The sequence below is a fragment of the Monodelphis domestica genome, chromosome 7 (genome assembly GCF_027887165.1).
Source record: "Monodelphis domestica isolate mMonDom1 chromosome 7, mMonDom1.pri, whole genome shotgun sequence".
In the NCBI taxonomy this organism is placed as follows: Eukaryota; Metazoa; Chordata; class Mammalia; order Didelphimorphia; family Didelphidae; genus Monodelphis; species Monodelphis domestica.
This window is the reverse complement of record NC_077233.1, coordinates 146857820-146879875: the sequence shown is the minus strand read 5'-3', so window position 1 is coordinate 146879875 and position 22056 is coordinate 146857820. Positions and strand designations below refer to the sequence as shown.

Below are 22056 nucleotides of genomic sequence, written 5' to 3'. Positions count from 1 at the left end.
AATGTCTGAGGTCACATTTGAACCTAGGACCTCCTATCTCTAGGCCTAATTGAGTTCTCAATCCACTAAACCACACAGCTGCACTCAAGAGATAAATTTAAGATGCAATTTTGGGTCTCAAGGACCCCATAGTTCAGGGAAATGACTGGCTACTTACTAGCTATGTGAATTTTAAAAGTAATTTTAATCCTCTGACTCTCAGTTTCCTCATCTGTATAAAATGGGGCTAATCATACATATATCAATTAACTCAGGACTTTTTGTGAGGAAAGTGTACTATAAATATAGAAACACTACAAAACGAATTTTCAGAGGTTCTCTATTGTACATGAGCAAGATTCAAACTCATTTGTTGTCATTCAAGGTCCTCCACAATCTGGTGATACTACCTTTTCAGTCTTCTATGGTGTGATAATATGGTGAATGGAATGACTATTGGATTTGGAGTTAGAGAACCTGAATTTAAAACCTAGCTCTGCCATTTAACAACTTTGTGTCAGGGTTAGGCAATTTGAGTTAAGTGTCTTGGCCAGGGTCATATTGGTGGAAAGTGTTTGAGGTCACATTTGAACTCAGAGCCTCATGTCTCCAGCTCTGGTTCTCTATACACTTGAGCTTTCTAGCTGCCCCTAAATCTAATATGACTTTAATATGGGCCACAGACATTCCTTATTAGACAAAAATGGAATCTAATGCTTTTTTGGATCAACAATAGACAAAGTAGAATCTTGTATTCTTTGGACCTTTCAGTCAATTGTGTGATTGTGAAGATGAAACCTACTGTATAAAATTGTTTAAGTTTCTTTTCCTTTTTCCTTTTTAATTGAAGACACTTTCTAAATGTATATAAATTTCATAAAAATTTTCAATAGGAAAATAATTTCATTTTTTGTCCTTGTATCATCAGCCCCTAGTATACTACCATGTACATAGTAGGCACCTAAAAAATGTCTGTTGAAGAATTGCTGATGTTTCTTTATTATCTTTTCTGCTAATGATACCATCCCTGGTCTTTTCAGTTTTTTCCTCTTTGAGGTATCTTTAAAAATTGATCCCAATGTATTATAGAACTTCATGTTTTTCTTTTGTGTAAAATAACCACTCACATTTTTGTATCACTCTAAGATTTCTCTCAATGGTCCTTTGATGCATGTAGTAGATATTTAATATTTGATTGATGAATATCAAAGATTCCATTGAATTCATTCCATTGAAGCAGCTCACAAACCCTCATAAATACAAGGGATAGCTTTCCAAAATTCCTATGGGCAAAAAATTAATCAACTTGTAGGTGATAAGCATCTATGAAGGAAAGGAGGCTGTTCTTAAAATAACACTTACATAAACTTTACTCAAAGCTTTTATACCTTATTGGGACATGTCTGACTGTGTTCTTTGTGATATTGAGAATCTAGCTTGATGTTTGATGTGGCATAAAATAGGACTTTTGTGGAAGTCTGAAGATAATTTCATTTTATGTTAGAAAATGAAGGCTAAAGCTATTAGTGACTCTCAAAGTCACATAATGAATGTGTGTTACACTGAGGTTTTTATTGTACTAGGTTGCCTGAATAATATACTGGTAACTATTAGGGGTGAGCTGCTAGGGGCTGTTAATTGTCTAACTCTAGGGGCCAGTGGGCCATCCCTAATCATATGGCCTGCTAGAGAAAATGATGTTTTAAATCTGCCTGTTCTCCGTTACTTTCATCAAGTACACCCTGGATATGTTTGTGGACCCTTCTAATAAACACTTCATACAAATGAATTATGGGTAAGGACCGATGAAGGTCAGGACATCGCCTCTCAAGATGGCGAAAGACAAAATGGCAAACCCATCCCCCCAGACCCTTGCCCCTGGGATGATGTTAATAGACAATTCCTCTCCCTTCTTAAACTACGACTCCCAGAATTCCTCCGGGACTAGAGGAATTGTGGTTTAGGCCTTCTCAATGCCTTATGGGCATCTTATTGATGTGGCGTTAAGACAATACTCCCTTTCCCCCCAGTGGCCAGCCTCCAGAATACATTTCCGCTGCTTTCCTTACTCTCCCCTACCCGTAGTGCACGACGGGAGTCGTAGTGAGTTTCTAGTCGTATTAAGCAGACGTACATGCTAACGGGACTACACTTCCCTGAAGGCATAGCGATTCAAAAGTTTGTGGGGGTTGGGGTGTGTGTGGGTAAATAAAGGAAAGGGATTAGCGGCTTGCGACTGCGCGGAGAACCAGTGTAAAGAACGTGGAAAGAGCGCCTCCAACACTACGCTTCCCGACGATCCCTGCGACGTGCGTGCGTGCTGACGTCCTCTGTTAGTCGTGCTGACGTGCGGCGCGGCCCAGGCGGGGTGCGAGTGGCGCAGTCGGAGCCCGCTGCGGCCCCCGAGGAAGCGAGGAGGCGGCGGCGGCTGTGGCACGGCAGAAGAGGAGGCAAGGCGAGGTAGCGACTCCAGGTCCCGGAGGACTCAGGACCCCGAAAAGCAGTCGCAGAACCCCCCCCCCCTCCCCGACCCAGCGGACGGAGGCGGAGGAGGAGTCGGCGGCGGCGGGTGAGCGGGTGAGAGAGAGCCGGGCGGTGGGGGGAGGGGCGGCCGCGCGGTGGCCCCGGCGCGAGGCCAGGCGCGCGGAGAACCGACCAGGCCTCACGCGCACGCGCTTTCGGTGGCTCGCGCTTATTCGTTCCCTACTCTTAATACCCCTCTCTCTCTGTCCCCCTTCCCTCGCAGTCGACCCTGGCGCGGGTACTCCTTCCCCCCTCCCCACTTCCCCCTCCCCCTCCTCTTCCCCTTCGGCTGCGGCGCGCGTCGCCAACCGAACGCGGTCTCGCGCGCGCGGGGGAGGGGATGTGGGGGGGGTGATTGAGACTCGAGGGAAGGGTGCGCGCTTCTGTAACTAACCCCCCCCTTCCCGTTCCACGTGCCAGTTGTGGAGAACTGGAGAACTGTACGCCTGTGACGACCTGTGGCCAAACCCTTCCCTTCCAAAAGGAACAAAATCCTGTTCCCCTGTACCTTCCGGTGGGGGAGCCGGGTACTCTATAGTAGGCCAACCTTGTCGCTCCTTTCTCTGCTTATTTTTCCTATTCAGCTCCTTCGTCCACCATTAATTACAACCCTTTCGGCTCTCCCTTATAGGCCCTTGACCCCCCTGGTCTTTTACTCTCTACTCGCTTGTCTTCCCGTTCGCTGGGTTCCTCTTAACTCTCAGCCTTTTCTACCTAGTTCTTATATTAGCCGTTTGCTGCTCCCCTTTCCACCTATTACGGTTGTTTTGGTCTCCAACCTTCTCATTCTTTTACCCAATATTTTCCAAACTGTTTACCCCTTCCTCTGCCATCTTAGACGATTTCCCCCCTCTTTCCCCACGTAAATGCCAAAAATGTGTACTGATGGTCTTTGGAGGCTGTGCCTTTTGTATTGGGTACTCCAAAGCTTTAAACAAATTTGAACTGGAAAGCCTCTTAACCTTAAAATGCTATAAATACTGAAAAGGAGCCATACAAAAACATGTATTTAGTATAGTTTCTTGTGTAGGTTACATTTATTCTTTTTTACTTTAAATAGGCTTTTGTATGCCAGACACTGTGTTAAGCCATGGGGATACAAAATTAGTCAAGAGACAGTCCCTGCCCTCCAGGAACTCACAATCTAATGTCTCCTTGAATCAGTGTCTCCCTGAGAATAGGAATGAGGAGTCGGGAAACCTGGGTTTCTGTTACCAATTGTGTGACCTTGGGCAAGTCACTTCTTTCTCCTCCTTTTCCCTCATCTATTAAAATGAGTGGATGGATTAGATGAACTCTTAAGGTCACCTGCTCTTATATTCTATGTGGATTCTCTGTTACATGCATAGTTATTCCCCTGAGTTACTCAGTTATAATCATCTAGTATCCTTTTATTCCACATTGCTGATATGATCAAACAAATATAACTTTTTCTGACTCTTTAACAGGTTTTATCTAGCTCCAGTCATAATATATGTCCTTTTTCCAGGCCCTCCCCATGTGTTTTGGTAACCTCCCTTTTCTCCTGTTAGTCTTTTACTTGTAGATCCAAGTTTCCTTAGTCTTGTATTGTTATCTTGCATTATTGGCATTCTTTTTTTTTCTTTTTTTTACTGTAGTTCTTTGAGAGAACCTATAAGTTACTCCTTCCTACTGTTTTCCATAAAGGTCCTCCACAATTCCTAAAGTGTTTTAAGATTCATAGCAGTGTTCTCTGTATGTGTCTTTCTCCCCTTTTTGCCTTTTAGTTTTTTTTTAAATACACTTTCCCACTTTCTGAATACTGTTTTCAATACTTCTCCCACAGCAAGAGATTCTTTTTTTTTTTATTACAGTTCTCCCATTCCTAATGATTCTCCTCCACTGTTTCCTGAAATGAAGTCACTTGGTTTTTCCTTCTCTAGGGGAGTGGAAGGGAGTTTGGGTGAAGTGGTATGGAAGTGTGGGTGAGTGAACAGGTTGAACAGTTTGAGAACAAAATTCCAGAACCTTGGAAGGGGTGTGGAAATTAGACCAAAAGGGTAAAAGAGGATTTGGGGTTTTGAGGAGTGAGGAGAAACGTGAGAGGATGAGACTGGGATTCTGGATTATTAGGGAAATCTTTCACTTAAGGTTGTCTTTTTCTTTTCTCCTGCTTTCACTTTTTTGCCCCTTGCTTGCCCCTCCTTTTTTCTTTGCTCTGGTTTTTATCATCTTCCTTTATCCTTTTCCTTATGGCCTTTGGGGCTCAAGAAAAAGGCCCTTGTTGTTATCCTTTTTTTTAGAGCAAGTAGAGTTCTAAGATAACATCCTCCCCTCTTTGGAATAACTTTCATACATTCTATCCTTTACTTTCTAGCTTTTCCTAGACTGTACTTCTGGTATACATTATCTACAGTTCTACTTATTTAATTTTTTTGCTTCTATTTTGGTTTTTTCATTCTTTTCTCTCTCTCTACATGGGACTGAACCTCAGCTTTCTACTTAGTATCTCTTTTTTTGTGATCCTTTCCCTCTGTAGGACATTTTGAAAAAGTGGGAGAGAGGAACAGAGTGTACAGGAAAGCAGTTTTAAGAGGGCCAGATGACAGTTGTAGATGGGGAAATGTGGTGGTAGGGGGGAGGTCATGCCAAAGAAAGAATAGTGTGATAGGTCAGAAGTTTGTGGGAAATAAGATCTAGGGGACAATGTTTTGAATAGGTGATTTAGAAGTAAAATTCTTGGAATCGAGGTACTGGAAAAAGTGGGGCTACTTGAAGGGAATGAACTTAGAGAAAAGGGACATGCTGATGAAGAAGGGATGAGAGGAATGTTGAAAAGGTAGAAGAGAAATTACGGTAATTGATACTTTGGAAAAAATGTTTTTCTAAGTTATAGGTAGGATTCCATGTGAAGAAAGGATAAGTAAGAAATTGCAAATATTTGGGTTCAGGAATATGATCATTTTATACTGGGAGGCAATATAAGACTAGGAATGTGAAAACAATGGGTGGTAAGAGGGTGATGTTCTCCGAAAGAGCAGTTCCTATTCCAAGGCTATATTTCATACATGTGTTGGCTTCTAGTTTTCTTCTGGGACTACACAGAGCATTTCAGTTTATCCCAGTAATGGTTTAGTATACTTGATCTTGTAGACTTATGAGCCTCTTTAGGTGACCTGATGCTGCTGTGAATTCCTGTTCTGATCTCAGCTTACATTTTTGAATGGCTTTTGGTGACTTGGAGTGGGAAGTTTTGTGCCTCTAAAATTTATGCCTGGTGTATGTGGTGCCCTCTTCTGGAGGCCACTTGCCAGCTACCAAAGGTTTAGAGTTAAGTGTTGGTTGTGGGTACTGTGGCCAGAGGCAGCTTCAAGAATTGTGATAAGGTTAGTAGAATATGAGTTCCTGTTGGCTTGTGGAGGAATCGGACAGAAATTTGCAGTCTGAAAGGGATTAGGCCCATTGAGAATATAAGAATAGGATGGTGGGGAGAAGAGTATCTCAGTAGGGTGGAAATTTGAGGACTAGAGTTACTTTAAGAAGGGCAAAGGAAAGGCTGTGCTAGAAAAAAATCCAAATGAGAAGTATTGCAAGTGGTGAGCTTCTTGTATGGATATTATAGAGAAAAATAATAGCGGTGAAGGAGAACATGGTCTTGGGTGGTGGTTAGCATGGGGTCAGGGACCTGACCCGTGTTTCCCCCGCTCGCCTTCAGGAGCGGTGGTGCCCCCTGGGCACGGGGCCATGTACAACGGGATCGGGCTGCCGACGCCCCGGGGCAGCGGCACCAACGGCTACGTCCAGCGCAACCTGTCCCTGGTGCGGGGTCGGAGGGGCGAGCGGCCTGACTACAAGGGCGAGGAAGAACTGCGGCGCCTGGAGGCTGCCCTGGTGAAGCGGCCTAACCCTGACATCCTGGACCACGAGCGCAAGCGGCGCGTCGAGCTGCGATGCCTCGAGCTGGAAGAGATGATGGAAGAGCAGGGGTGAGGGGAGGGCTGGGGGAGAGCTGAAGGCTGAGTGATTGAAGAGCAGGAGGGAGCTGGGAGTGAGATTGAAGTAGAATACAGGAGGCTGAGGATTGGTTGAAAAGGATGTAAGAAGGAATTGGGGAAATAAGTAGCTAAGAGAAGGAACTGGGAAGGGTTAAGTAACAAGTTTGGGGTTGTTGGGGAGATGCTTGAATAGTTGTATTATGGAATATTGGGAGAAGGAAGATAATAGAAGGGGAACTAAGAAATTTTTGAATTGATTATTAGGAAGAGTTTGTGGGAGGCAAAGGGCTTTAGGGGACCACATATAACAGGGAAGGATAAGCAAGTGTTGCTTTAAATAAGGCAGTGTAGGAAGGTGGATAGGAATAGGAGTAAGAGTTGGAACAAATCTTAGGATAGCTACAAAGGCAGGGGAGATCCAGGGCAAGTAAAGCCAAGGGGACTGGGGCTAAATGCTACACTTGACAGATCAGGAGTGTGAAATGAAGAGGACAGAATAGATAGAATTTGGAACTGGGTGGTGAACAGAAAATGTAGGTATCAAGGGGTGGGGCATATACAGATTAAGAAATTTGGAGGGAGAATATAGTTAGATGGAACATTATAGAAGGGAAAGGGTTAGGGAGTAGGGTCTTTTAGATTGTATCAGAGTGAAAGGTTTGTGTGTATGGTGAGAAAAGGGTGAATGTATGAGGGGAACTTGGACCCTGTTGGAAGACAAAGGGGATATGGTATAGGACTAAGGAAGGATGCTCCTCAACTCCTAATCTGGGGAGTTTGTGCTGCAGGTACGAGGAACAACAGATCCAAGAGAAAGTGGCAACCTTCCGACTCATGTTGCTGGAGAAGGATGTGAATCCTGGGGGCAAAGAGGAGACCCCAGGGCAGAGGCCTGTGTGAGTGTTTTGTCTCATAGCCTTTTTCAGCCATTTGCCTGTTTTTGTGTCTACCCCCAAACTTGGCTTTTCTTGTATTCCACTCTATCCTTCCAGTGTCTCCTACTGTCCTGCTTCCTGTACCTATTCAACATCTACCTATGGTTCTACCCTTTGCATGTATTTTGTGAGTGCCTTGTTTTTTCTCTTCTCATTATAGCCTTTATATTACCATGTCTTTTTTCTAGGTCCTCTTTGTATATACAGTTGTGCTTTTTGGTTCTTTGCCCTATGTTCCCAACTTTCCTAGTCTCCTAGTCCCAGCTTTGCTTCAGTCCAGTCTTTGACCCTGATTCTCTTTCTCTGCAGAGTAACTGAGACTCACCAGCTGGCAGAGTTAAATGAGAAGAAGAATGAGCGGCTCCGAGCTGCCTTTGGTATCAGTGACTCTTATGTTGATGGTAGCTCCTTTGACCCTCAGCGTCGGGCTCGAGAGGCTAAGCAACCAGCAGCAGAACCTCCTAAACCTTATAGGTACTCAAGGAATACAGATGATCCGTACTTTAGACTCCATTTCTTTCTGTAAAAGTGCAGGTCTTCTACCCTAGTCTTCTTTGAGAATGTTCTTTCTGAAATTCTTGCATTTTGATCTAGGATTTATATTTCTCCTGGGATATGAACGTCCCAGTCAACTGCCCTTGTTAACAATTTTACCTTCTCCCTCTATTTTTTAGTCTTGTTCGGGAGTCTAGTAGCTCACGATCTCCTACCCCAAAGCAAAAGAAGAAGAAAAAGAAGAAAGACAGAGGCCGGTGAGTTATATTGAGAATGTTTTTTTTTTTAATGGATAGTCAAGGATAGCTGCTGGTTGTGCTGTGGAATTAGGTGTGACTATCAATGATCCTGAGTCCTAGGGTGAGATTTTTTTAGTGATGCTAAAGATCATCAGAATACTGCTCTTCACAGATGAATAGAAAACAAGTATTTGGTTTTCTCCCATAAGACCTAGGACTGAAGTATGGAGTGTATTTATGAATGAAGATCAAATTCTGGAGTTTTTTTTCTAACTAGAGCTAACAGACAGGGTATCTGGAACCTGTTCTTATTCATTGCCTGAAGTATTTAGAGGTTTCTTTTTGTCTTTCTCTCTTTGAGAATTAGAAGATAGAAGTAGACCAGGAATCATTGAATGGTGTCTTTGGGGCAATGTAAATGGGATAGGTAGATCATGGCAGAATGTTGAAGGTGTTACCTATCCAATGACTTTCCTTCTGAACACATTTTTAGCAGGTCAGAGAGTAGCTCTCCTCGAAGGGAGAGGAAAAAGAGTTCAAAGAAGAAGAAGCACAGGTATGATGCCTAGGCATTTGAAGTGATTGGGGACCTTGAAAGATCTTTGGGAAACATATTAATTTTTATGTTTCTACTTTAAAGGTCAGAGTCTGAGTCCAAGAAACGGAAGCATAGGTAAGAGCTCTCTTTATCTTGCTGGGTTAACTGGTCGTTTGGGAGTATCCAAAGCTATGTTTTTTTGCTCTGTATTCTTTAGGTGTCTTTCAGTGGAGCTCTTTGGCTCTTTTGAATCTCCTGTTAGTAAATTGTTATCAGTTTCTATTTTATCTAATATTGTTTTTTGCTTTCCTCTTAATTTCTTTGTTTGTATTTTCAGGTCTCCTACTCCAAAGAGCAAACGCAAATCCAAGGACAAGAAACGGAAAAGGTGAGTTGATTATCTTTGGAGAAGAAAGGAACTTTTGATGTTATTGTGGTATTTTCTGAATGTTTGTCCTTGAGGGCGGGAAAAGTGACACCTGATTTGTGAAGAGTGATAGAAGTAGAAAATCTAATTTGAGAGGTCTAGAGCAGGAAACATTCGAATTCTTGATCCTACTCATATCCCCTTTTCTTTTAGGTCTCGAAGTACATCACCTGCTCCGAAGAGCCGCCGGGGTCATCGTTCAACCTCAGCTGATTCTGCCTCATCTTCTGACACCTCCCGCAGTCGGTAAGGGGTGATCCAAGAGGAAGGGAGGGAATGGGTCTAATGGGTTAATTAATTTAATATTTATTGAGCGCCCACGGTGTGCTAGGCGCTGCACAGAGCATTCCGAAGACACGGTCCCTGCCCTCTAGGAGCTGACAGGCTAAAGCGACAGGATGGACAGACATATACATATCCCCTTCTCTTTTTGTTGTTTTTATTTTGTTATTTTTGTTTTGTTCTGATGTATATGGACTGCCAGGCTAGGGGGGGTGGTGGTGGTTTGTCAGCAGTTCCCCCGGGGAGGAAGGAATCCTTACCCTGGCCTGCTTAAACAGGGAAGGCTTCCTGGAGGAGGTGGGCTCCGAGGTGAGTTATGAAATGAGTTGGGGGGTAGGGAGTGGAGTGGGTGGAGGGAATGGGGAAGACATCCCCAGGTGGTGGGCATGGTCTGGGTGGGTTAAATAGAGGGTTTGAGGGAGGGATTATATTGGAAAACAAGGGAGTTAATATAAGCCAGGATAGGATTGATTATTAGGTTGCATATAAAATATAAATCTTTTGATTAGAACAATGGGAAGATTAGGAGGAAATTTTGAGAAAATAGGTAATATGGTCTAAGAAGTATGGGTAGATGAAGAGGGAGATGGGGAGGGGGCCTTCTCTTCTCCCGCTAGCTGATTCTCCATATTCTCCCCTTCCCCAAATTCCTTACATAGGTCTAGAAGTGCTGCAGCTAAACCCCGTACAACCGCCTTGACTCAGCGCAGCTCCTCTCCTGTTACACGTCGTCATGGAGAGGGAGATGCTCCATCCAGGGAATCTGCAACCATCAGCACAGAGCGGCCCCACAGCCCTGAGGTGCCGCTTCCTGCTCTACGGTCCAGCAGTCCTCATGAGGATAAAGATAAGGAAAAAGAAAAAGACAAGAGGGAGGTGAGTCCCTACATGGAATTAACATTGAAGTTCTAGGACCTTAGAAATGGATTTATGAACAATTGCAAGAAGTTAGGAATGTGAGAGGTTTTGAATTCTTGAAGTTTGCAGTAGGCATGTGGGATGAAAATTATTAGAGGGAATCAGGATCTGATAGAATTGGGAGATAGAGGCAAATGAGTTAAAATTGAATAAAAGTAATACTTTAAACAGTATAAAATTTTATATGCTTTATTTTTACACATTCTGTACAAATGGAAAGTTATACCCTGCAGGGGAGAAGTGACTAGGAACACTTAGGAGAGTAGGGGAAAAAGTTTCTTCAGAAAATGTATTCTGAAATTTTGGTGTTTATGCATTCCCTACTTTTTCTTCTAATCCCTACTTTGGTGTTTATGCATTCCCTACTTTTTCTTCTAATCCCAGAAATCTGCAACCCGAACTAGCCCCTCCCCGGAGAGGAGCAACACAGGCCTAGATCGACCTGCCCCTACCCCGCTCCTTGCTGAGCGAAATCGCAGCTCCCCGGAACCCCCTGCAGCAACTCCCCAGAGTCAGGAGCCAGTGAAGCCCTCAGCTGAACCCTCCCCATCCCGGGGCCACTCGCCCCCTAAGTCTCCTGAGAAACCTATTCGGTCCTCTTCCTCAGAAAGCTGCCCAGCATCTCCTCAACCAGCCAAAGCTCCCCGACACGGCAGTTCCTCACCTGAAAGTCCCCCCAAACCCGCACCAGTTCCTGCTCCTCGCCGGGAGCTTTCTCCTTCCCCCACAACCAAGAGCAGCCGTTCACGGGGACGTGCAAAGCGGGACAAATCAAGATCTCACACCCCTACCCGTAGGGTGGGAAGGTCTCGCAGCCCTGCCACTACTCGAAGGGGACGGTCACGGTCCCGGACCCCTAACAGGCGGGGTCGTTCTCGATCTAGGACCCCACAATGGCGTAGGTCACGGTCCCCACAGCGATGGGGAAGATCTAGAAGTCCCCAGAGGCGTGGCCGATCGAGGTCTCCTCAACGGCCTGGCTGGTCTAGAAGCAGGAATGCTCAGAGGCGAGGAAGATCTAGGTCAGCAGCAAGGCGAGGCAGGTCACGCTCTAGATCCCCAGCAACCCGGGGAAGATCTCGCTCTAGGACACCCGCTCGGAGGGGCAGATCTCGCTCTAGGACACCTGCCAGACGGCGGTCACGCTCTAGGACACCTGCCAGACGAAGGTCTCGTTCTAGAACTCCAGCCCGTCGTGGTAGGTCTCGTTCCAGAACACCTGCTAGACGAAGGTCTCGTACAAGATCACCAGTACGACGGAGATCCCGAACCCGATCACCAGCCAGGCGAGGTGGCAGATCCCGTTCCAGAACACCTGCTAGACGAGGTGGAAGGTCCCGCTCTAGGACTCCAGCTAGACGAGGTGGCAGATCCCGTTCCAGGACCCCTGCCAGGCGTGGTAGGTCCCGTTCCAGGACCCCAGCAAGACGTGGACGAACTCGTTCTAGAACCCCAGCCAGACGAGGGAGATCTCGTACTAGAAGCCCAGTCCGCCGTGGAAGATCTCATTCTAGGACACCACAAAGAAGAGGCCGGTCTGGCTCATCATCAGAGCGGAAAAACAAATCAAGAACATCTCAGAGGAGTAGATCTAACTCCAGTCCAGAAATGAAAAAGTCTCGCATTTCCTTGAGGCGTAGCCGGTCTCTTTCTTCTCCAAGACCCAAAGCAAAATCTCACCTATCTTTGAGGCGAAGCCGCTCTGGATCTTCTCCACGTCCTAAACTTAAGTCTAGGACACCACCCAGAAGAAGTCGTTCAGGATCATCTCCTCGTCCTAAAGCAAAGTCTAGATCTCCTCCTAGGCGGAGTAGATCTGGTTCCTCTCCACGTCCTCAAGTGAAATCCAGGACTCCACCCCGGCGAAGTCGATCAGGATCATCACCTCCAAAACAGAAATCTAGAACTCCACAACGGCGAAGTCGTTCTGGGTCTTCTCCATGTCCAAAGAGGAAATCTAGGACACCAACAAGACGAAGCCGATCAGGTTCTTCTCCACTCCCCAAAGGGAAATCTGGAACGCCACCCAAACAGAATTCTGGGTCAAGTCCCGTGACAAATGCAAGATCTAGAACACCCTCAAGGCGAAGCAGATCTGGGTCTTCTCATACTAAAGAAGAGTCTAGAACTCCAAGACGTAGCCGCTCTGGGTCTTTTCCTGGACCTGAGGTAAAATCTAGGACTCCAAGACGTAGTCGTTCTGGTTCTTCTCCCCACCTGAAGGCCAAGTCTAGGACATCTCCAAGACGTAGCAGGTCTGGATCTTCCCCACGTCCAAGTGTGAAATCTAGAACTCCACCAAGGCATAGCCATTCTGCATCTTCTTCTCCAAGTCCTAGTAGAGTGACTTCTAGAACACCACCAAGGCAAAGCGGATCAAGATCTCCATGCTCCAAGGTGAAGTCTAGAACACCTTCAAGACAGAGCCGTTCTCGGTCCTCTTCACCTGATACCAAAGTAAAAACTAAAACACCACCAAGAGAGAGTCACTCAGGGTCTGCTTCACCGCGTCCCAAAGCAAAAACTAAAACACCACCAAGGCAAAGCCATTCTCGATCAACTTCTCCATGCCCACAGAATATGTCAAAAACCTCACCAAGTCTAAGTCACTCTGGATCTCACTCCCCTTGTCCCAAGGTGAAGTCTAGAACACCACCAGGGAGGAGTAGATCAGGGTCCAACTCTCCACCACCGAAAGCAAAATCTCCAACTCCAACAGGTCAGGAGTCAGATTTATATTCACCAAGTCCTGAAGAGATATCTAGAACATTATTGAAACCCAGCTGCTCTGAATCTTCTCCATCTTTGAAAAGAACATCCCAGACACCCCCTAGGGGCAGCCGGTCTAGGTCTTCATCTCCTAGCCTTGAAGTGGCATCCATAATTCCATCAAGACAGAGGGCAGGATCTTCAAGTCCTAAGATGAAATCTGTAACACCGCCTGTGCAGCCAAGCAGTTCCATGTCTGAGTTTTCACCATGTCCCAGAATGGACTCTAAATCTCCTCCAAGACTCAGTAGCTCTGGATCTTCTCCAGAAAGAAAAGAGAAAGCTAGTTCGCCCCCTAAGCAGACTCTCTTTGATGAATCTCCAGGACCAAGGGATAAATCTAGACCTCCTTCAGTTCAAGGTAGCCCTGAGTCCTCACCAATGAACAAAGACATATCTAGGAGCCCTCCAAGGGAAAGAGAGGGCTCAGAGTCATCTCCAGAAGTCAAAGATACTGTACTATCTGGGCCACATCAGATTGAGGTATCTGCAGATGTAGTAGAGAAATTTGAAGTACAATTCAATGAAAGCTTGTCTCATTTCTCTCCAGAACTTAAAGATTTAGCTAGAAGCATCTCTGAGTCATCTCCAGAAATAAAAGAAAGCCTTGCTGTGCCTCTTGGACAAGTTCTGCCACAGACTTCTTTAGATGTGGCAGACATTCCATCAGTGACCCAAGCTTGGACTGTGGCGTCACAGTCTCCAGAACACAAAGAACTACTTAATACTGCATTCAAACAGCAGAGTTTTGGATCTCCTTCAGAACTCAGAACAAACATAATTACAGAAATTAAACCTGCATTATCCCCTGAAATCAATGATGATTTAGGGGTTCCTTCCCTAAGTCAACTTGGGTCAGGTCCTTGTCTTGCCATAAATGAACAATCTAGAACATCTAGGCACAGCAGTTCTGAGTCATCTCCTGAAGTAGAGAAATCCAGAATGTTTTCAATTCAGAGCATTACTCGGTCACCTTGTGGATTTGATGGTGCACCAGATACACCCTTAGGAGGAAGTGGTTCTGGATCTTCTCCAGAACTCAAAGATATACCCAGAACCCCATCAAGGAGGAGCAGGTCTGGGTCTTCTCCAGGACTGAAAGATGGGTCTGGGAGTCCCTCTAAGCAGAGCCATTGTGGTTCTTCACCAGGAATCAAAGATATACCAAGAACACCTTCAAGGGGAAGGAGTGGATCAGATTCCTCCCCAGAATCAAAAATGCTTGATACGCCAACCAGAAAAGGGAGTCATTTTGGATCATCCCCAGAACTGAACAACAAATGTCTGACACCCCAAAGAGAGAGAAGTGGGTCAGAATCTTCAATAGAACACAGGGGTGTTCCTAGAACTCCACTAAGGCAAAGCTCTGGCTCTTCTCCAGAACTTGATATAAAACCCAGAACACCCCCCCAGGGAAGAAGTGAGTCTGATTCTTCTCCAGAACCCAAAGGTACAACTCAAACTCCAGTTAGGCAAAGGAGTCGCTCTGGATCATCTCCAGAAGCTGACAGCAAACCTCGACTTGTTCCTAGACGCAGTAGGTCTGTTTCTTCTCCGGAAGTCAATGATAAGCCAAGAGCTTCACCTAGGGGCCAGAGTGGCTCAGAGTCCTCTCCTGAACCCAAAACTGCTGCTCCTCGGACTCTCCTTAGGCGGAGCCGATCAGGTTCATCCCCAGCCAGTAAAGGGCGAGGACCATCACCTGCAGGGAGCAGCAGTTCTGAGTCTTCTCCAGAACATCAACCAAAATCCAGAACTCCTCGCAGAAGCTCTAGGTCTTCTCCAGAGCCAAAGGCAAAATCTCGCACACCACCTCGGCGTCGTAGCTCCCGATCATCACCTGAGTTGACTAGGAAGGCCAGACTTTCCCGTCGAAGTCGATCTGCTTCATCTTCTCCAGCAGCCCGTTCTAGGACCCCTCCAAGACGACATAGAAGTCCATCAATTTCATCTCCAGAACCAACTGAAAAGTCAAGGTCCTCACGTCGTCGACGGTCAGGCTCGTCTCCAAGGGCTAAGACAGCTTCCAGAAGAGGTCGTTCTCCATCACCAAAGCCTCGGGGACTCCAGCGTTCCCGTTCACGCTCAAGAAGGGAGAAGACAAGAACAACCCGTCGTCGGGACAGATCTGGTTCCTCACAGTCAACTTCACGGAGGAGGCAGCGGAGTCGTTCAAGGTCTCGGCTTACTCGTCGACGGCGAGGAGGCTCTGGTTATCACTCACGCTCACCCACCCGACAGGAGAGTTCTCGGACATCATCTCGACGTCGACGGGGGCGTTCTCGAACACCACCTACAAGCCGTAAGCGCTCTCGTTCTCGAACATCACCAGCTCCTTGGAATCGCTCTCGCTCTCGTGCTTCCCCAGCTACTCATAGGCGGTCTAGGTCAAGGACACCTCCAGTCACCCGTAGGAGGTCACGATCTCGAACCTCACCGGTTAGTCGTAGAAGGTCAAGGTCCAGGACATCACCTGTGACTCGAAGAAGGTCTAGGTCTAGAGCATCACCAGTGAATCGTAGGAGGTCCCGTTCTAGAACACCACCAGTAACTCGCCGCCGATCAAGATCCAGAACACCAGCAAATCGCAGAAGGTCACGATCTAGAACTCCACCAGTGACTCGTAGACGATCCCGATCTAGAACTCCTCCTGTGACTAGAAGAAGGTCTAGAAGCAGAACCTCACCAATCACTCGCAGAAGATCAAGGTCCAGAACATCTCCAGTGACTCGTAGAAGGTCTCGTTCACGTACTTCTCCAGTGACTCGACGGAGGTCCCGTTCACGAACCTCTCCAGTTACTCGGCGTCGGTCTCGATCTCGAACACCACCAGTTATTCGACGCCGTTCCAGGTCCCGAACGCCTTTATTAACCCGCAAACGTTCTCGAACTCGTTCACCACCTGCTATCCGCCGGCGTTCTAGGTCCCGTACTCCACGAGGTGCTCGTGGCAAGCGTTCCCTAACTCGGTCCCCTCCAGCAATTCGACGGCGCTCTGCTTCTGGAAGTTCCTCTGATCGGTCTCGGTCTGCCACTCCTCCAGCAACCCGGAATCATTCTGGCTCCAGGACTCCCCCTGTGGCTCTTAACAGCTCAAGAATGAGCTGCTTCAGTCGCCCTAGTATCTCACCAACTCCTCTAGACCGCTGTAGGACTCCCCCTGGAATGCTTGAGTGCTCTGGCATTTCTGGGGCCTTGGGGAGTTCTAGAACACCATTATCGGTTCTGCAACAAGCTGGTGCCTCTATGCTTGATGGACCTGGTCCTAGAATTCCTGATCACCCTAGAGCCCCCTCTGTGGCAGAAAACCATGCACAATCCAGAATTGCCCTTGCCTTGACAGCCATTAGCCTTGGCACAGCTCGACCACCTCCCTCCATGTCAGCTGCAAGCCTGGCTGCCAGAATGGCCCAAGTACCAGCCCCAGTACCCCTCATGAGCCTTAGGACGGCTCCAGCTGCAAACCTTGCTAGTAGAATACCTGCTGCTTCAGCAGCAGCCATGACCCTGGCCGGAGCTAGAACATCTACTTTACCACCAGCCGTGAACTTAGCTGAATCTAGAACACCTGCAGCTGCAGCAGCCATGAATCTAGCCAGCCCAAGAACACCAGTGGCACCCTCTGCTGTGAACCTTGCTGACCCTAGAACACCTGCCGCCACAGCAGCTGTGAACCTGGCTGGAGCTAGAACCCCTGCTGCTCTCGCCGCTTTGAGTCTTGCAGGCTCAGGCACTCCACCAACTGCTGCAAATTATGCAGGTTCCAGAACACCCCAAGCTCCAGCATCTGCAGGCCTTGTGGGTCCTCGGACTGCTCATGCTCCAGCACCTGTGAACCTTGCGAGCTCTAGAACACCCCCAGGTCTTGCGCCTGCAAGCCTTGCTGGTTCTAGAATGCCACCGGCATTGTCAGGGGCAAACCTCACCCCTTCAAGGATGGCACTCTCTGCCTATGACCGAGTCAGTGGTAGAACCTCACCACCCCATCTTGAGCGAGCCCGTTCGAGAACCCCACCTGGAATCCCAGGCTCTAGAACCCCACCCTCTGCCCCAAGCCAATCTAGAATGGCTTCTGAGCGTGCTGGCTCTCCTCCTCCCCCCCTTACCTCTCGAATGGCCCTAGCTCCTTCTCAGTCTGTTCTCCCTCCACCTCAGGATCGGGCTAGGTCCCCTCTACCACCTATTGTTTCAGACCAACTCCATTCCTTGTCTACCCAGACCCATCCTCTAGGAGGGTCTCAACCCCTACCCCCTGCTATGGTGGCTAAGACCATGCCACCTTCTGGTGATCAAAATGGCACCCTCTCTGGTCCTGCTCCTGGGGGACCCTGCTCTGATGGTGCAGAACCAGTTGCTGCAGCTGGCTCCCAGCTGCCTTCCTCCCCACTGGCCAGCTTGCAGCCTGCCAAGGAGAGGAGGAGCTCCTCCTCATCTTCATCATCATCCAGCTCCTCATCCTCCTCATCCTCTTCATCCTCCTCCTCATCTTCTGGATCTAGCTCCAGTGACTCAGAGGCCTCTAGCCTCCCATGTCAACCTGAGGTGGCACTGAAAAGGTGAGAAAAGGTTGAGGTTTGGGAAGGAAGGGGAGGGAAGTGGTTATAAAGTTTCATATTCTCTTTCATATTACACTTAATGAGTGGTTGAACTGAACTTTTAGAAATAATGTTGGGGAGGGCAAAAGTCTTGGAGAGTGCTGGATTTAGTCAATTTGAATTTAAATTTTGGGGCTCTGTTACTTAACTATCTGTATGACCCTGGCCAGGGCAATTTATCTAGGCCTGTTTTCTCATTTAAATCAATGAAGTTGGACTAGATGACATTTTAAGGTCCCTTCCAGCTCTGAATCTGTCTTTCTAAGAGGGGAGGTTAAGCTTATGCAAGGGTGGGAAGGGTCTTGGCTCTGTGGAGATGGGGGAAACTTGATCTTTAAGCTGGGGTGGTGGGGGGTACACAAATCTCCAAAGGTTTACTCTCTCGAGGGTAATGATAGTTTTCCATCTCTACAGAGGACAGAACTAGAGGAAATGGACTTAAATTTGCAGCAGGAGGGATGGCAGTTAGACCTCAAGAGGAACTCCCTGGGCTGGAAGGATCTTCAGAGGTCATCCTATCCCTCTCCCTGCCTCTAGGCAGGCCAGCCCCTTCCCCAGCCCTTACACACAAGGGCTTCCCTCTTTCCAAGGAAGGAGATAACCCAGCCTTCCACACCTGAGCCAGGTTCTTGGATTCCTCTGTCAGGGAAATCTTGAGGTTTAACCTTTTCTCTGTTGTGCTGTGGTGCTCCAACTTTGTGCTTATGTTAGCAGAGGTTGGAGGATACCAGCTCACTACTCTTCAGAGAATAAACACTTGGGGAGACTGAAGTCCGTTCAGTTACCCCTCCACTGCCATTCCTCTAGGCCAAATAAGGTAGGGTTGGGGTTGGAGCAGTTCTCTATCTGACAAAAAAATCTTTTTCTCACAGGGTCCCTAGCCCCTCCCCAGCCCCAAAGGAGGCTGTCCGAGAGGGGCGCCCCCTGGAGCCTACCCCAGCCAAGCGGAAACGGCGCTCTAGTAGCTCCAGCTCCAGCTCTTCATCTTCTTCATCTTCTTCCTCCTCCTCTTCCTCTTCCTCTTCCTCCTCCTCCTCCTCTTCCTCTTCCTCCTCTTCTTCATCTTCCTCTTCCTCCTCCTCTTCTCCCTCCCCTGCCAAGCCTGGTCCCCAGGCCTTGCCCAAACCTGCAAGTCCTAAGAAGCCGTCCCCTGGGGAGAGGAGGTGAGTACTATGTAGGTTTTCAGGCCCAACTTATCCTGGGATGCCAGCTCACTGCCTAATCTGTGTTGGGAGTATGGGTGAGTGGGAACAATTGAAGTCAAGCTACCCAGGTCCATTTGTATAGTATATGAAAGAACTTGGGACACTAGATTCAGGGCCAGTATCTGCTTGTGGTGATAGAGATGATTAGAGAGAAGATAGAGAAGTGTTAGGGAGGGGACCTTGGATGACTCCTCTATTCCCCCTTAGATCCCGAAGCCCCAGGAAGCCCATAGATTCCCTTAGGGATTCCCGTTCCCTTAGCTACTCACCTGCTGAGCGCCGCCGCCCTTCACCACAGCCCTCTCCGCGGGACCAGCATAGGTAGGAATTTGTATTTTTTTACTGCCTCCCCACAGTGTGCTGTTGGACTCCACTCTTCCCCTTCCCCAGATCTCCAGGCTAGGCTTGGAAAACTTAATATAGGGACCAGTAGCTCCAAGCATACGTTATGTATCCTATTTTATGTTACAGTAGCAGTGAGCGGGGATCCCGGAGGGGCCCACGTGGGGATAGCCGCTCCCCAGGTCACAAACGTAGGAGAGAGACACCCAGCCCTCGACCTGTCCGTCATCGCTCCTCCAGGTATGCACAAAAGGGGGAGTGGAAGGTTCTCTTGAATCATAGATTGTTGGAAGTTGGAAGAAACCTTAGTCCTACTTTCTCCCTTAATAGAGATCTAGGATGGGAAAGTACTTTACTTAATTAAGGATTATAGAGCTTAGTTGGTTGTTATATGTAGAGTTGAGACTAGAACCCAAGTCTCTTGACTGATTCAATCCAAGGCTTTTTCTGCTATATCTTACTGCTTCTGTTCTTCGCCCCACTGAATCGTTTTTCTTTCTGTTTCTAGCGTGTATCCGTAACTCACCTCCATTCTCTCTTATTATTAGTGAATATAAATGAAAGTTGTTATTTGGACTCAATTATCTTTTCTGTTACAGGTCTCCATAGTTCCTTTTTGGGGGAATCACATCGCACCCCAAGTCCTGGAGCCGCAGGGAGCACCCCTCTTATCTCCCCAACAGAGCCGCAGGGGATGGGGACCCCCATCTGCCTCCCTCTCCTTTGAACTCTGGCAGCGTCTTGGGGGGAGGTCCCCTTTCTTCCCCTCCCCCCTTTAATTTTTTTTCTTTGTTCCTGTGAAATGTTGATCTCTGTGAGTTTTTTCCTGGTTCACGTGTTTTGGGGGGTTTGGGGTGGGAGGGTATGAATAGGGAAAGGTACAGTTTTGGGGTTCCCCAACCTTGAGTTCACGATGATAGGAGGGAGCTGCCACCCCTCAGACTCCTGAGTTTACCAGGGGCTGATGGTTTGGAACTTGGGTGGAGGGGACTATAAGGCAAGCTCCCGGGGGCAGGGTTAGATTGGAATGAGTTGGTTAGCTCCATGTGCCGCCCCCTCCCCCCAGATTGGCCATGGGCCCCTCCCCCCAACTTTTCTTCACGTTTCTTAAAGGCATTTTGGTTTTTTTTTAATCTGTACAGCGAGAGCGACTTTTTCTGTCGAATAAAAATGAGAAATGCAGGAGCCGGGTGTGGGGGTCTGTTTATTTGTTATTGAGAAGTGAAGGTGAAAGGGCTGGATACCTGGGTTATTCAGCAAGGTAGGATGAAGTGGGGAGAGGAGACAGAATCTAAACCCATCTGTACTGTGATTTAACATCCCCATAGAGATACTCTGGGTAGCATTTATACCCCCCTGCTGGACAAAAAGAAACTACAAGCCTCGCGGTGATTTCCTTTCCTTTTCCCACTCAATGCTTGGTGGAGGGAGAGACAAGAATTCTTAGAAATCACACACAAGATGCTAACTAGACCAGTTTGGATGTTGAGGAGAAAATTTTCATATTGTCATTGCTTTCTTAAATGACTATGAAGAAGTTATAGAAGAATTAAAGCTATTTTAGGAGGGCCTATAACAGGACCAAGGCATAAAAGAGGAGGCAGTAGATGGTGGTTTAAATGTAAGGACTTTTTAATAGGCATTTAAATAAAGTAAGATGCTTTGCTAATTTGTCGCTGAAAGTCTTGGAGGACATAGTGGAAAAACCCTTTGAGAAGGATGTGAAATATTCAGATATATTCCCATTTGGTGAGGATGCAGCTGAAAGGTTACATAAATGACTCCCTGGCTTGTGTCAGTACTTGCTTCTTCTAGTGCCTTTTCTACTATTTTCAAAGACACTCTTGGAACAGCAATCCAATTTTGACCATTTGTCTCACCAGTAAATAATTTTATGTGCCCCATGATATATAGAAATTATGTACTATACACTAAATATTACATAAATTTCAATTTTCTTTAATGGTATGGACAAATTTTTTTTTGGCAAGAAAACATTTAATAAGCATCACTCTTAAAGCCCTGGGGATAAGAAAGACTAGACAAGCAGTGAATTTTTAATATACTTTAAGAAGATAAATGGTAAATACAGAAAAGAACATAAGTGAGCATGAGAACTTTTTAGAGGTATATTTTGGGGCAGGTAGGTGTCAGGCTGGAATGCCATCCTTGGAGATTGGAGATCCAGAATTCAAATTTGACTTCAGACACTGCTAGTTGTGACCCATATCAAGTCATTTCTTTGTAGCTACATATATACAACACAAAACCAAGCAAAAGTGGCTAATTTCCTTTGTTGTGTGTGTATATTTTAAATGTTTTTGTTGCATATTTTTTCTATGAATGGGACATACATGTGATCTAGGAAAACTTGTATGACATGCAGAATTGGAAGGGGGAAATGTTAGGCAAAACATTATTAAGAGATGATTGTAATAGCCCAGGAAAGAAGTAATGATCCTGTAATGATAGAGGAGATACCAGCAATGTTGTGAACTTTACAACTACAATTTGTGTACTCAGACATTTCAAAGGAATATGGAAGTTGTAAACCTAGATGTTCAGAAAGATGATTTTAATCTTGACAGAAATGGGGTGAGTTTTTGGTAAGAGATAGACTATTATTCCATGAGCCCCATAAAAACAAGAGCCAATCTTTTTTCCCACCCTCTGATCTTATGCCCCTCAGGAGTTATACTATAGGGCAGTAATGGGTAAGCTTTCAGAGGGGAGTGGCTTGTCATTTGAGAAATGTTCTCAGGTGCTTGTGGAGCAAGCTGGCTACTAATCCTTTGATTAAATAAGCATGAACTTTGCCCAATGTTGTGCCAAGTACCCCTTTGGCACATGGGC

General features: G+C 46.8%; 1 protein-coding gene across 8 annotated transcripts; it reads left to right on the top strand.

The window, feature by feature from the left end:
- The first annotated feature begins 2266 nt into the window (after positions 1–2266).
- SRRM2 (serine/arginine repetitive matrix 2) lies at positions 2267–20388 on the top strand. 8 transcript variants are annotated; one of them, XM_007499149.3, is made up of 15 exons: positions 2267–2548; positions 6179–6449; positions 7247–7354; positions 7703–7867; positions 8068–8145; positions 8624–8683; positions 8768–8800; positions 9003–9053; positions 9246–9338; positions 10034–10250; positions 10677–17617; positions 18529–18819; positions 19069–19182; positions 19333–19443; positions 19803–20388. In XM_007499149.3, exons 2-15 carry the CDS (start codon positions 6208–6210, stop codon positions 19810–19812), a joined length of 8514 nt encoding a protein of 2837 aa, XP_007499211.2. In that variant the 5' UTR covers positions 2267–2548; positions 6179–6207; the 3' UTR covers positions 19813–20388. The 8 variants fall into 8 exon arrangements, with proteins under 8 accessions (XP_007499211.2, XP_007499210.2, XP_007499208.2 ...); XM_007499148.3 differs by having other exon boundaries at positions 8621–8683; positions 19336–19443; XM_007499146.3 differs by having other exon boundaries at positions 8621–8683.
- The last annotated feature ends 1668 nt before the right edge of the window (positions 20389–22056 follow it).